Below are 14,361 nucleotides of genomic sequence, written 5' to 3'. Positions count from 1 at the left end.
TTAAGAGCTGGAGGACGCTGTCAGCACAGACACCTTCCCAAGAAAGCAGGAAAGAGGGTGACGCTGCACAGTAAAGCTTTTACGCCCTGTTCATATCACTTGGCATCAGCTCCAAGGGACAGACACTCAGCTGAGAAGTTTTAGATGGAACTTTTTCTCACTGACAGCCTTGCCCAGCTCCATCTTCTCATCGTGGCTTGGCCCTGGAGTTATTAAAGACACAGAGAAGCAACAGCCTCTCCAAAGAAGCCAGGGAGTCAAACAGCTCCAGTGCCAACAACCTGCTTGGGAATGAGAGTATTTCAGAGGCCAGTTGCTTTTATTTCCTGTTGTCCTTCTTGTCTGGGCAAAGTGCCTCTATGGAGGCAAAATAGCCTCAGAACAGAGGCAGGACACAGCTCAAAGCCAGTCCCTGGGAGATAGAGATCACAACCTCCACCATGCATCACCTTAGAGGCACCACAGGCACAGCACCGGGGAAGGGGTCAAGGGAGGATCTTTGCTCAAGGGCAGCTCGACAGATAGCCCAGGAGCACTGGTTTGGATGGCATTTGACAGCCAGTTCTGGACTTTGCTTGGAGATGGAAGAAGCCATGCTTGAGACAAAGTGCTGGGTGCAACCAGCCAGCCCCTGCCTCTCAATAGTGAGGCTGACACAGAAAGAAAACCCACGCTAAGGGGTGCTTTTGCAGTGGCGGGGTTGCTTTTGATCCCCATCCCTCTTTCCACCCCGCAGGCCCCACTTTTACGCTCCGGCTTCCTCTGATGCAAAGCCCAGCCGTTCATCCAGCGCTAGGAGAGGGTGTGGGATTGATTTCACAAGCTGGTGGACACACTGAGGACGTCACAGTTACATGTGGGCACATTTTATTCTCTGGATGCACTCGCGCATTGTTTCTGGTCAACAGCCAAAGCTTTATTGATTCAAAACCATTACCCTTCTCCCCCACCCCAGCACGCTTTATTTTTTTTTGCTATGTACCCCCTTTCCCACCCCTCAACCGCTCTTCTGCTTCCACTTTGAGTATTCTCTCTGCTTGGAGTCTATTTTCTCAGAAGAAGCCAACTGACAATTCATTCAAAATTTTTTTTCTCCCAAGAACCATATAAATTACATGCAAAACATTGTACATACAGATTAATATCAAAATGCAATACAGATCAGGTGCACTTTAAGCTGGACTCTAGGATATGGCAAACACACCAGGGTACATATTGCTTTGAAACCACCATTTTTTTAAATGTCATGCATACCACATAATATTCAGTCTTTTGTTTTGTATTTTTCTGTTTTTATACAAAAATACCAGTGCTTATTATACTTAGTAACTGGAAAAGAAAAACTCAGATCTGCGTGCCCTCTTCAAAAGAAAGTTTTGTTGTGAGAGCATTGGATAAATATATATACACAGACAAATGTTGGTTTAATACTGTATATATATTTATTTAAAGGGAGGAAATAAACTAAAGGTGGTTTTAGCCATGGGCTTTGCTGAAAGAAAATTGTACTTTTTTGTCGAGCAGGAGGATATCAGAGGCAGGACAGCCAGAGATCTCAGTGGCAGGGGACAGCCTTGGCAGAAAGATGCTGGAGAGGAACAGCCAGGTGCCAAGAAACACGCTGGCATTGCCCCACAGCCTCGCTGTTTGGGGCAGGACCAGGAGAGCAGTACCCCCATGTCGCCGTGCCCCACCAGGGAGAGCTGGGTTTCCAGGAGGGCGTTTTACGGGTTGCATGCTCCACGGGTTGATCACCTTGTAGGAGCTGGACCCAGCGGTGAGGAGCGATGGCAGGCAGGTACATGTGTCCTTCCCCCGAGAGGTACAAAAGCCTGCAGGGACTCTTCTTTGAGGTGCTTGGTCCCCGCAGTCATGGAGGGCAACAGGAGTTGGCAATGGCATCTTGGAGATGCCCTCCCTGGATCTGGGATGGGGCTTGTCCATTCACCCCAACGTCATGTCACCCCGAGAAGCATTTCTAAAGGGACTGAGCACTACAGGACAACTACTCCTTGGCTGGGGAAAGCCAAAGGCTGCCCGTGCTAAAATTTGGTTTAGTTTTTTTTTTCTTCTTGAGATTGTTTCAAAATTTTCCTCAAAGCTTATTGCACAAAACCTTTGAAAATTAAGTATAACCCCTGTGCAAATCAAAGGAAACCTTATCACATAATGCAAATGCCTAAAAATGCCTGTTCAGCAATGCACACAGGACGTGGTGTAATGTCTTTGGTACCAATCCGCCAATTTGTTTAACAGAAAACCACCACCACCACCAGAGACCCTACTGGTATTAAGAACTGGATGCAACATTATGTTCAGAGTGTTTTAATAACAAAGCATTCCAAGGCAAGTTAACACGTATCACAGGGTATGACTTCAGTTCCTGGCTGGCATGGCACTCTCCCCTGTGCACACTCGTGGCAGTTCAAACAAAGCAAGGAAAAAAAAAAAATTATCTCCCCCTCTTTCAAGGCATGTTGCAGAGAGTCCCCAGAAGTTCGTGCTGCCGACCATGCCTTTCAGCGTAGAGCACCAATCTCCCCCAACTCTTTTGTAATGTCCTCAATAACTTAACCCAATAGTCATCTGCTGCCAGTATATCACTGAAACTAAATAGAAAAAAAAATACTTTACAGAAAAGATGTATGCACAATAAACGTTTATACTTTAAGCAACCAGCCATACCAACATAATTTATATAAAAAAACATTTGTGTCATTCAACTAACGCCTAGTATAAAGATGGCTGCTCAGAGAAAAGGAAGCTGACTGGCACCCGATCGCTGATACACTGAATTAATTACCTGTCACTTTGAACTGCCGTCACACAGTCACGCGCCGTTGCAGACGCGGGACTCAAGATTTATTTATTTTTTTTCTTTAAACAAAATACATATGGCTGACGTAAAAATATCAGTTTCTGATCTAAAGAAAACTATATTTTTTTGCATAATATTTATATATAATTATTTCTCCCCCTCCTAATATGGAAACTAGAACGACAAAAATATATCAACTAAAGAACAACCAGACCCTTGTGGCAACCTGCCAGTCACAGATTTCTGGGAGTGACTTTGAGAGCCTCCAAAGTTGGCTTTTTGTTGGTTTAAGTCTTTTCTTTTTTAAAACAGGTCTGAGGTATTAAAAAATATCAAAAAAAACCAAAAACCAAACCACCGGTCCATCCCCCACAAAGTATTTAATAAATATTTATGTAAGCTTGTAAGAACACCATATTATCATCCTTTTTTTTTTTTTTTTGCAAGTATTTAAAATAGAAAAAGTGATCTTTGAAGCAATGTCACCTGTAGTACAGAACCAAACCCCACAACCACCCCTTCCGTCCTTCCTGTCACCACTTGTGTAGAACCCAAGAAGACACCCCCCCACCCCTGGTCCTGCCCAAGGTGTTTTTTCAGCTCGCGTGAAGAAGGGACAGGGAGAGCAGCGACGGGTTTGTCTGTGCGGGCAGGGGGCTTGACACTGAATTTGCGGTTGAGATGGGCAGTGGTGGCAATTTCTTCTTGCTGTTGGCAGTGTATGGAGCCCAGCCTTCACCCCCTTTGCCAGCACCGAGGCAGGAGACCTGGGAGAAGGACCTTTCCTCACCTACCTGGGGCAGGAATGGGGGGACCTCGTCCTTCCCTCCTCCCACCCCAAGGAAGGGAGGAGTCGGTGCTGGGCTGGAAACAAAACAAAGACACTTGGTTTGTGTTGTCATTTAAGGAACACTTATTTCTTGGCAAAGTACTGGGCCCTCGCGTGGCAGGCGGTGCTGCAGGCAGTGCTCGGAGAAGGCACGGGAGATTCTGCTGTGCGTTCTTAAAGAAAAGGAAAGAAGAAACCAGCCAGCCCACCCTCTCGCTAAAACCCCTCTGCTTCCAGGGATGGAGGCTGGGCAAAGACAATGACATTGTACAGCCAGTTACAACCAGGTTCTCTCTGCTTCCAACCAAGCCAAACGGGACAAAGAAGAGAAGGCAGCAGAGCTTCCTCCAGCCCTGCCTGCCTGGGACCAGTAACCGGGGTACACCAGCAAGAGCCCACGGGGAAGAAACTAAGCCCAAGCAAAGCAAACTCCTGCCTCCTGCTTAGTCCCATGGCTTCACAAGAGGGTCAGTTCAGAGCCAGCTTGCCCAGGACACCTGGGGCTTCTGCTCCAAAAAACCAGGACTCTCACCAAATGGTTACAAGAGACCAAGGTGAGGCAGGACAAGCAGGGTCAAGAGATGACCTTCAAAAAAAGCAGCAAGTGAGGCAAAACCTCCACGCGGCACCTTCTCTGGAAGACCTGCAGCCAACCAACCAGCCTGTCACTTCTGCAAGGAACTGCCTCCGCTGGCAAATCAGCTACAGAAGTGCTATGGAAATTGAGGGTCCTCCCATCGGCCATGGAGCCTCCCTCCCTTCCACCAGCTCAAGAGACAAGCCGGCTGATCCCTTCCATGATCTCGGAGTTGACCCACTGTGCTGTCAACAACCCGATGCTTGTTCTCCGTTCAGCCTGCTAACGCTTTGGCAGCGATGCGCAGAGCTGGTGGGCACGGCTGGAGCATCCTCTGGGGTTCCTCAGCAGTTAACCGGAGTTTGTACTCCAGGGCTGAAGGATTATTTAACCTAACAGTTCAGACAAGCCAGAACGGGCAAAAGTCCCTCTGCTCTTGATGGCAGGAGCTGTTAAACCTTTGCAAGGCTCTCCCCAAAAGTTTCACAGCTGTTCAAGAGCAGAAGAGATGCATCTCTTAAGCATCCCCAGGAAGGAGCCCCGTTTCTCACAACCACGGGGTTTTTCTTCACCACCCTTCCACTGCCAGTTCACCTCCACCTTGCTTTGTAAAAGATCCTGATTTTTCTACATCCAGCAAGGTTACAGCCAAGTCACCTTCATTCCTTGTCTAGCAATTACTGCTTTGGAAACAGAGAGAAGTGTGTATGCACACACAGAGGAGGAACTGTAAAGGCTAGGTACCATTTTTCAAGGTGGAAGACTGGTGTACATCCCTGTATCTATCAACCTATGAGTAAACACCTTCCCCCTGGCTGGGTTTTTTTTTTTTATTTATTTTTAAATTTTCGCACCAGAGAGTGCTAACTCCCCCACTTCCCACTGTGAAGTTACTGGGGGCAAATCCCACAAGCAAAGAACAAACCCCAACATTAGAAGAAAACCCTAAAAACCACAAGTGGAAAAAAAATAAAGTCACAAGTGCTCCCCAGCCCTCAAGCTGAGAGCGTGCATGTAAGACTACAACAATTTGAACTTTCTTTGAACACGCATTTTTCAAAGTGAAAACCCCCAACAGACGCATCAAGCCCAACTCTTGGAGAGGAAATAACCTGGCTGCTTCACTTGGGCGAGTACCGCTGAAAATTAGGGATGGAGATGCACAATTTTGGCTTAGCCTCTCTCCCAACACCCAGCATCGTGGTACTCTGGTTCCCACTGCTAAATAATTGTTTAAAAAAAAAAAAAAGAAAAAACAAAAACCCAAAACAAAACACCAAAATGATATACGTATGAGCAGTTTGACACGAAGTGACCGCAGTGTGTGATCAGTTACTGGTGCCAATATCACACAGGGCGAGGGGCGAAGGTGGAGGAGGAGGGGGGGTTCGAAGTTCTAAGGTCAAACTGATGTCTCCAAGCTGTGTAAGGGGCTTTCGGGCTCCGGGACGGTGACCTCAGCTTGATCGCTGTCCACTGCATTGTTATTTCTGTTGAGGGATGTAGATCCACCCAGGCTACCCCCACCTCGCTTTTTGAGTCCGTCAGTCTCGGGGTCGTCTTCAGCGCCGTCAAGGAATGGTGTTCGAGGCTCGTCTTCCTCCAGGATGAACTCTGGGTGAGTCATGAAGTTATGGATGGAGCTTCTGGATTCGGGTTTCTCGAGGCCTTCGTACAAGGAGCTACGGAACGCATTCACCACTTTGATCTGCCGGGAGGCGAGGAGCGTGGGGGATAAACAAAAGAGGGGTTAGTAGTGGCTACGAGAGGCCAGAGCTCCCAGGAGAAAGTAAAAATAAATAATAAAGACACAATAAAACAAAAAGCACAACAACAACAACAATCACCACCACTGAACAGACAGCTAAGTCAAAATGAGAGATCTATGGTGAACTAGGAGGGCCAACATGGATCAGACTCAGGCACTAGGTGTGTGATGGGGAATCAACCGACTATGGGGCGACTTCAGAAGCTGCAAGAAAAGACACAAAAAACCTCAAAAAAACAGATCACTTCAAATGAATGGAAGCCAAAATGCATTAGTTGTCATTATGTGTGCGCACGCATATCTGTGTATATAAACGAGGACAAAAAAGTGGCACTACAACTCAAAAAAGAGGTGGGTTAGACAAACAGTGGGTTCACTTCAAGGCAAAAAACTCTACTGTGGGAGCGATGTGTGTGTTTGTTCTATTTCATTTTTAGACCTATAGAAAGGAATGGGCTTTAAAAAGGTGTCACGAACTTTTCAAGCCCATGTGCAGCAGTAGGTCCAAGTGGATGCCATGACCAGTAAAACCGGACCCAGCTAAACATGCAAGAAGGAAGCCAGATCTGCGTGAGTTTCCCCACATGGCTGCCACCTGGATCCTGGGCTGGAGCTCTGGATCCTTCCCTACACCGACATGCTGAAGACGACCCCGCGGTTTCCAAAGGCAGCTATTCTTTTGGATGCTCTGCATGAAAAACAATCTCAAACTTTGCTAGAAAGCCCGGCCACGCACTGCTTCTGTGAAACCCACAGGCTGTCGGCACCACCAAAAGCCAGGCTCAATGTGTTACAAGCAGGAGATCCAGAGCCCGGTTTGGACAGCCAGGGTACGGCCCTGCTACCTTCATTGCACTGGATGGGAGAGGTCTGGAAACAAGCCCAGATGGTGGCTAGCAGTGGATTCACTGCTCCCTCCAGTTCCTCTGGAAATCCAGCCTTGCACTCTTCCAGTCTTGCCCTCCCTTGCAGCCAGTCACAGTTGTTCAGTCAGATGCATGACAAGCGTCAGATCCAGCGAAAGAAGGGGCAGGAGGCAGCAGCGCCGTGGGGCTGCAGCAGACCTCTCTGCCCCAGTGCAGACGCTGGCACGTGTGAGACAACCAACATGTGCACCTCGGGTGCGGCAGAGCGCTCCAGCTCTCGTGGAGGGGCTAGAGTCACTCGAAAGATGTCAAAAAGCATAAACTGAAGGAGAGCGATCCAATATGTGGACTTTTGAAGCAGAGCCAACAAACCAAGCAGCTGAAGGTCTCCCAAACCTTAGAGGACCTGGTGAAATCACACACATGGCTTTACCTTTTACCGCAAAGCCAAGAGCTACCCACCACTGCATCCCTCGGGTTGCTCTGCTGTCTTATGCCGATGCTCTCCCTGCTCACTCTTTCAGGCCAGAGCCAGCACATTGCCTCTCTCCAGAGGTCCCCCCCCATCCTGCCACAGCAGGTCACACCAGCACCCTCCTGGCTCGTGGCACCCTCCCAGTCACCCAGGAACTGGGCTGTCTCCTCCCTTTATAGAGGGGGAAGCTACTGACAAAAGCTGTCAGCAGGGACCTAGTGTCTTGCACAAGTTCTTGTGTGTTTTATAGAAGCAATAGAAGTCTTTGCTCAGTTAAGCAGAGCTCATCTGGGACCAGGAAATCTGCTCAACTCCTCCTCTCCGAAGGAAATGCCTCCAGACCACCGTAAGACTTTGTTCAGCAATGCTGGGCGCAGCGGGGAAGTCAGTAACGCCTCCCCATAGCAGTGCCAGTCGTCCTGCCCCGTGAAAGCAGCATTGCTACTCACAAGCTACCTTCACCGGCTCCCAACACCTGAGGAACCCAGTCCCCATCCATGGCCTCTGCCTACTCTCATGGTGTCCCTGTGGACTGAAGTTGGGGCCCAAAAGGGAGGAGAGCCACAGATCCCACAAAAGGGGTGCTGCTCCGCAGCATCCCTATGCTACACCCTGGAGAGCCTCCCCGTCACTCAGCCACCAGCCAAGGGAGTGGAGATCGTGCAGAGCTGCTGGAGGGAGAACGATTCGCATATCCCCTTGCAAGCTGATGAGGCAAATAAAGATACGTGTCTGTTCTGCCACTTCTTTGTGAATGGGCTGCAGATCTGGTGGGTGAAGAGAGATGACACCCCTCTTCCTGGTGAGATGAGCTGGGTTAAACTGTCCACCTTGGTCTGGTACCCGGGCAGGCTAGGAGGGAAGTCACCAACCAGCACAGCCAGCGAGAGCCTCCTAGGGATCTTTGGTCTCAGCACTCACAAAACCAGACCAGAGAGGTTACTCAAAGAAGAGTCTCATGGCTGGAACCCCGGAGATTTTACCTTCAAGATGTTCCAGGGTTCCCCTCTCCCGAGGGATGCCCTTCTCAGTCCGCTCTCCATCTGGCTCAGAAAGATGGTGCTGCACCACATGGGGAGCGACGTGGCATGCCCCTGGCACAGGCTCAGCACATCCCAGCTAGAAACAAACAAGCCAGCTCTTGCACGCACACACGGATCGGCACACACACGCAAGCTGGATGACAGACACTCATGAGGAGATGAGCGTGGGCCAGGTACCCCCCCCCATGATGCTGGAGCACCAGCTGGCCTGCAAAAATGGAAAGTTTATGTAGCTGGGAACAGAAATTCGGAGCTGTGTTTGCTGCATTAATGACCACAGTAAGATCCTGGATAAATTCAGTGTTTAGTGTGAATGCACAGGACAAGGGAGACCACCAAGCAGGCCACCTTCTACCAAGACTAATAATCTGTCGCATCATCAACATCTCAAGAACAGCAACTGCAAGCACTGACAAAAGCACCGACCCCTAAAACGCAGCGTGCAAAACCAACTAAACCAAGTATAACCAACCTGAACAAGCTAACGAGAGCCTAGGTGACTGCCAAAGCAACTAGGTGGTCAGTCTAGGACAAGCTCAGAGGTAGGAGTAGCTTCACAGAAGCCCTCCCTGCCCCACCACCTCAAGCACTGGTGAGTCCAGACCCTATCTCCCCCATCGCTGCCTTCAGCTCCACTAATAAACTTCTGCTGCAGCTTTCCTCACTTTGATTTAACCATCTCTGTCAGCAACTGCTGTGAAATTAATTCAGGTGTTCCCTTGTCAAAGGAACTTAACAAGCAAGGAAATGTGTTTTGAATGAGCCAGGCAGCACAAATAAAAATGAAATCCTCCCCAACCAAGCTGAAAGCCCACCTCCCTCCCTGCCCACGGTCAGGCTCACACCTCCTCACCACCTGAAACCTTCGCAACCTGCATGACCTCCAAAGCTTGGAATTCATTCTCATTTCACACCATCACTGCAGCACCGCAATATGCTGGGCAAACCCCACTGCTCACATGGAGATGGAAATCACATCTTCAGTGTGAAGCCAGCATCAGCTGCATCACTGACCCCTGGCTTGCTCTGCCCAGCTCCCTCAAACCAGGGCAAAACCCCCAAGGGAGACCAGCTCAGCTCTGCAAACCGTGTCCTGAGGGTCACTCCCTCTCCTCCATCACCCCAACAGGGGCAGAGCAGGCGGGGGTGCCAAGGTCCAGCCCTGGAGAACTCGTCCCACAGAAGTGCAGTGGAAGACAGAGGGACACCATTAATCTGTATGGAGGGAAGTGGAGCTTTGAGAGAGAGGGAAGGGAAGCGGCAGAGGGAAATAGAGAGAAGTCTAGGCAGAAAACAGAGGGAAGACTTAGCGACCTGGGTTAGCTTCTGGTAAAGTTGTTGGCTGCTTGGAAGGGCACAAGCTATCCAAGTTATCTATTCCCTTGCTGCAAATCGGGGAGAACATTAATCCACAGACTGCAAAAAAACCTGCATCTTTGTCTTGTCCACCCAAGCCCACTACCCTGAGACCCCTCTAAGCAGGTTTTCTTCCGATTAGAAAGTCTTGGTGGTGCACAGATGCAGTCGGGAACAGAAGGCAGCTGCGCTGCTTCAGAAACACTGGGGTTAAACAAAATAAAATTCAAGCATCAGTGTCAGCTAAATAGAGAGAAAACAAAATTATCAGAAATTCTCTCTTCTCTCCCACAGTGCATAAACAGTGGAGACTGAAAGCTATTCAAAAAGTCACCGAGGGTATTTCTTTAATAAGAGGAGAACACGGAAAATGACTGTGCAATAAAAAAGCCAATTATCCGGGAAAGATACACTACCTACTCATAGCCTGGCACAGCCCTGCAGAGAGAATTCACGCTCACGTGCTCACAAGCCAGTATACACAGCTCACAATGAACACGGAGAGGGGCACTGCACCAGAGAGGGCTTTTCTTTGGACTGGAAACCCACAGCTAGGTCCAGGATCCAGCTTTGCCACTGATGTTCAGTAGGGCCATGTTTTCCATCTCCGTTTGCATGCAGAAAGTCCCATGTCTCTGCGTACACCGAGAACCAGTGTGTGCAGAACAAGCCGGGCACTGATGAGCCACTGCAATGGGGCAGCGATGCTCCAGCTATGACAGGGGACCAGCGGAGCCCTGTGCTGTCCCCGTAGAGCTCCAGGGCAGCAAAGGGCACGCTTACGTGCGTGGGCTCGCTCAACTCTGTCTCACACAGCATGCAAGTTCACAGGCGGGACAGGGGAGGCTGCTTGCTTACAAGCCAGCTCTGAAACAGCGGGCTGAGCTGCAGGTGAGTGGCTCTGAGCAGCTCCGATGCGTCACCACCGACCAGCTGAGCCACAGTAACCGGCTGCTCTCACGCACCGTCCAAGCTCCCAACCAAGGCAGGAGCAAACACCCCTTCTCACACGCGTGCAAGAGGTAGAGAGCATACAGGCAGCCCGTTACCGCGGCCCAGCCGACCCCAGTAGCACACTGACTGCTGTGGGAAGGTCCGAGCAGCCACTCTGCCTCCAAACAGATTTACAGCTTTGGTAAAGCAACGCCTCTGCCCATCCCTGCCCTCCTGGGGCATCCTGGGGCTGGGGAGAGCCACATCGGAAAGAAACGGCAGCTTTTGGGCGCAGCGTGCCCTTTTCACAGCAATGCTTTTAGTTGCTCATGAACACACGGTTCTTTTAACAAGAATCGCCAATTTTTGCACCCCTCAGGAGGGTGGACTCATACATCAGTCCTGCAAAGGAGGAGAAGAGGTAAAAATGGAGGAAGCAACAAGGAATGGGGGGGGATGGACTGGAAAGTATTGTAAACTTGTTAAAGATGCAACAACAGCACAAAAACTATTTTTTTTTTTTTTCAAAAAGTTTTCCCGCCCCATCCTTAATTTTGGAAATCAGTGTGCGAGTCAAGGTTTAGAGGGAGAGAGAACAGGCTGGGTTAGGTTGGTGCAGGTGCTCTCTGTGGTTATTAGAAGTCATGCATTGTAATAGACTATCACTCACTGCCCGCAGGAGGAGATGCAGCAGCAGCAGCAACAGCAGAAGTGGTGGGAGTGGAATTGACGGAGGAAAGAGCTACATGGGTTGGGCTAGAAACATTTTTTACATCGTGGTGCTGGCTCACGATGGAAGGCTGTCTCCTGAGGGCTCCCTGCAAAGAGGAGGCGCCGGTCTGGAATGTGTAAACTACGTCCATCTGCAAAGAACCAGAGAGTGAGATAGTGTCGCCCCGGCCAGAGACAGGGAGAGGGGTCAGGGATGGAGGGGAGCAGGGAGGTTGGGCAGACACACACGGACAAGAAGGAAGAAGGAGGACGGAGAGGTGGGGAGGAGGGAAGAGAGAACCCCCCCACCCCGCGCTCCCGTAAACCCGCACTGGGTTCAGCTGGTGTTTCTGGGAGCAGAGGAGAGGTCGGCTTCCAGCCTTTGCCCAGCTCTCGCAGGCACGAGAGGGACAGGGTTTATCCCACCACCAAGAAGGAGACTGCGGTGGGAGGGAGCAACAGAGGAAACACCTTGGGTTATCCCGACAATCTGCAGGAGGAGCAGAGAAAGAGAGACGGTGGGCAGAGGTGTGAGCTGGAAGCTGGTGGTCCAGAAGACTGCACTGGGAAAGGGTTTCTGGTCCCTCAGCCCCATGGGATGTACAGCTTGGGGGCCAAATCTTGGGACACACCACGCGTCCGCAGCTCCCACGGCAGCCGGCCATGCTGAAAGATGTTTCAGCCTCTCTCCCAGGCTCATGGCTCTGCATAGGGCTCAGAAGCAGAGCTGGTAGGGGCGGGCAGGGGTGCAGCAAAGAAGCAGAGCCTTGGTGGTAGGCCACAGTTGCTCTGTGGATGCACACTGAGGCTGAGGAACCGAGCAGCATCCGGGTGCTACCGTGGCTTCCCAGACACTTTGCAGCTTGACTGTCCCCAGCCCCATGCCAGTCAGCCCGCTGGTAGAGCACACAGCTCCTCGGGAAGGGACACCTCCTCCAGACCCACAAGCAGCTCTAGTTCACCTGGGAGGCATTTTACACACTGCAGTTTGATCTCCCTCCACAGAGGGACCCTCTTTTCCCCAGCACACCCGGCTGGCCCGCGGGGAAGAGCCCTGTGCTCTCGCTTAAGACCTGCTGACTCGGGTCAGAAGCCCTCAAGACGCTCGTGTTGGACCTGCCAGCTGCTCTGCTCGACATGCAGGGCACCACAGCCAGGAAAGGAGTCCCTAAAGAGGCTCCAGGACACACCAACGGCCAGAAGGCATTTTTCAAGTTGCAAGAGCTCTTTTCAGCCCAGGTCCACCACGGCTGCAGGGAGGTACCTCGGAGGCTCCGGGCTCAGCCCCAGCAGCATGCCTGGCCGCTGGTACTGCAGCCATTCATACCTACCAGGCCCCCAACACATCCGGACCGCTTCTGAAACAGCCCAGTGCTCCCAGCACATCTTTCACGTGAATGAGCCAGGCTGAGCCGGCAGCTCAGCCGCCCGCAGCACCGGTGACCAGTGCTGCCCTGGGTCGCCAGAAGAGCCTGGCCGCCTCTCACCGCTCACAACGGGCAGGGAATCGAGGCTGAACTTCACCTTGAAACCATCAAGGCAACATCTCACAGAGGAGAAGCAAAGTTAACACGGCACAACATGGCTGCTGTGCTCATTCCAGTCCCTGTGTCTGGGCCATTTTGGTTATCTCCATTTGTCAGAGGGCCAGAGGAGGAGGAACGAAGGATAACAAAGCAGCCCTGAATGCCAGGGGCCACTGGGGACCTACAGCTTTCCTCCATGGGGCAGCTCTGCCCAGGCCTCAAGGAAAGATGAGGGGCAGTGACCTTGCTGCAGGGAGCTCTCCCTGCCCTGCCCAGCCAGCAGTCCGGGGGAAAAAACACCCTTTTAGGAAAAACTGAGTCAGCTGATATAAAAACCGTATTAACAGGTAGATTCTCCTCCCACGCCTGGAGAGCTGGCAGGGATGGGTGGCAAGAACCCTTGGCCAAAGCCCGTCGGGAAGGACAGAGAGCAGCAGAGAAGCGAGACCGGAGAGGGTCTCGTGCAGGCAGATCCCTCCTGGACATGTTCCCCCGCTGGAAGCGGCGTCCCAGCAGTGACCGAGAGCAGCTTCAACACTGACCCGCTGCACAACTGGGTAAGAGCCCGGGCAGCTCCATAGGCCCACTGCAACTTCGAGTCCCCTCCTCTGCTGCACGAGGTGCCATCGGCAGCACATCCAGCCTCCTGCAGACCAGCCTGGCCTCGAGCTGCAGGATGCTGCGCTCTGCATCAGAACAGACCGGTGCCTCCCCCCGCCCCGAGCTGTCCCCGAAAGCCAGGCTGTCCTGGTTCCCCAACCAGGGCAGACCCAGAAAGGCACAGGTGGTGAAAGAAGTCTAGCCCAGGAGGCAATGGCATCCTCCGAGCAGCAGCCGTCGCCTCTTTCCAGACAGAGCCCCTGGAGAGAAAGAAAGAGAAAGAAAGAGAGAGAGAAAGAAGAGCCCCACAGTACCCCCTGCCCCACAGTACCTGCGTCTGTATTCTGTTGAGACCCCTGAACCACAGGATCTGCCCGCGCCGCAGCTCCATTTCAGCGTGGTCGATCTCATCCACATCTTCAGGCAGCTCCTCCTCTGGGATCTCCTCCTTGGTGATGCCATGCCCAGCTTCCTTCAGGAACTTCAGGTGGCTGGTTGGGACAGTGCAGATCAGCTGGGGAGAGGCAGGGAGAGAGCGGCTCCTTAGCCTGCGGGCTAGGGCAGCATGGAGCCCACCGCCAGCCTTGACCATGGGGGAGCATTCCTGCAGCGAGCTGCCAGGACTCAGCTGAGAGATGCCAGGATGCAGCCAAGACATGCCACTGCTGGATGTGCCCCACTGCAAGCAGGGTGGGAACGAGGAGTAGATTAGCAACCTCCTCTCCTCGCTGGTGGTGTGGTACTAGGACGGAGCATCACCCCCTTCCAAAGCTGCCTTGAATAAATACTGGGGAGAACAAGGGAGCGGGAAGGGAGAGGCAGGCTGGGCTGTGAGCATTCTGTGGCATGGAGGCACGTG

General features: G+C 51.7%; 1 protein-coding gene across 17 annotated transcripts in view; it reads right to left on the bottom strand.

Annotated features, from left to right (window-relative positions):
* Positions 1-2,309: 2,309 nt before the first annotated feature.
* Positions 2,310-14,361, bottom strand: part of ATP2B4 (ATPase plasma membrane Ca2+ transporting 4) — a 30,323-nt gene continuing 18,271 nt past the window's right edge. For 12 of the 17 annotated variants that reach the window (XM_059831081.1, XM_059831086.1, XM_059831089.1 and 9 more), the window contains 2 exons: positions 13,834-14,016; positions 2,310-5,932 (listed from right to left, as the gene is read on the bottom strand). In XM_059831081.1, coding sequence (XP_059687064.1) covers positions 5,627-5,932; positions 13,834-14,016 — 489 coding nt within the window. In that variant the 3' untranslated portion in view covers positions 2,310-5,626. Of the gene's footprint in view, positions 5,933-11,335; positions 11,563-13,783; positions 14,017-14,361 lie in introns of all 17 variants that reach the window. The other 5 variants (XM_059831079.1, XM_059831077.1, XM_059831076.1 and 2 more) reach the window with 4 other exon arrangements.

The sequence above is a fragment of the Gavia stellata genome, chromosome 30 (assembly GCF_030936135.1).
Source record: "Gavia stellata isolate bGavSte3 chromosome 30, bGavSte3.hap2, whole genome shotgun sequence".
Classification (NCBI taxonomy): Eukaryota; Metazoa; Chordata; class Aves; order Gaviiformes; family Gaviidae; genus Gavia; species Gavia stellata.
Note: the sequence above shows the minus strand (reverse complement) of the source record. Positions and strands in the feature narration are given on the sequence as shown.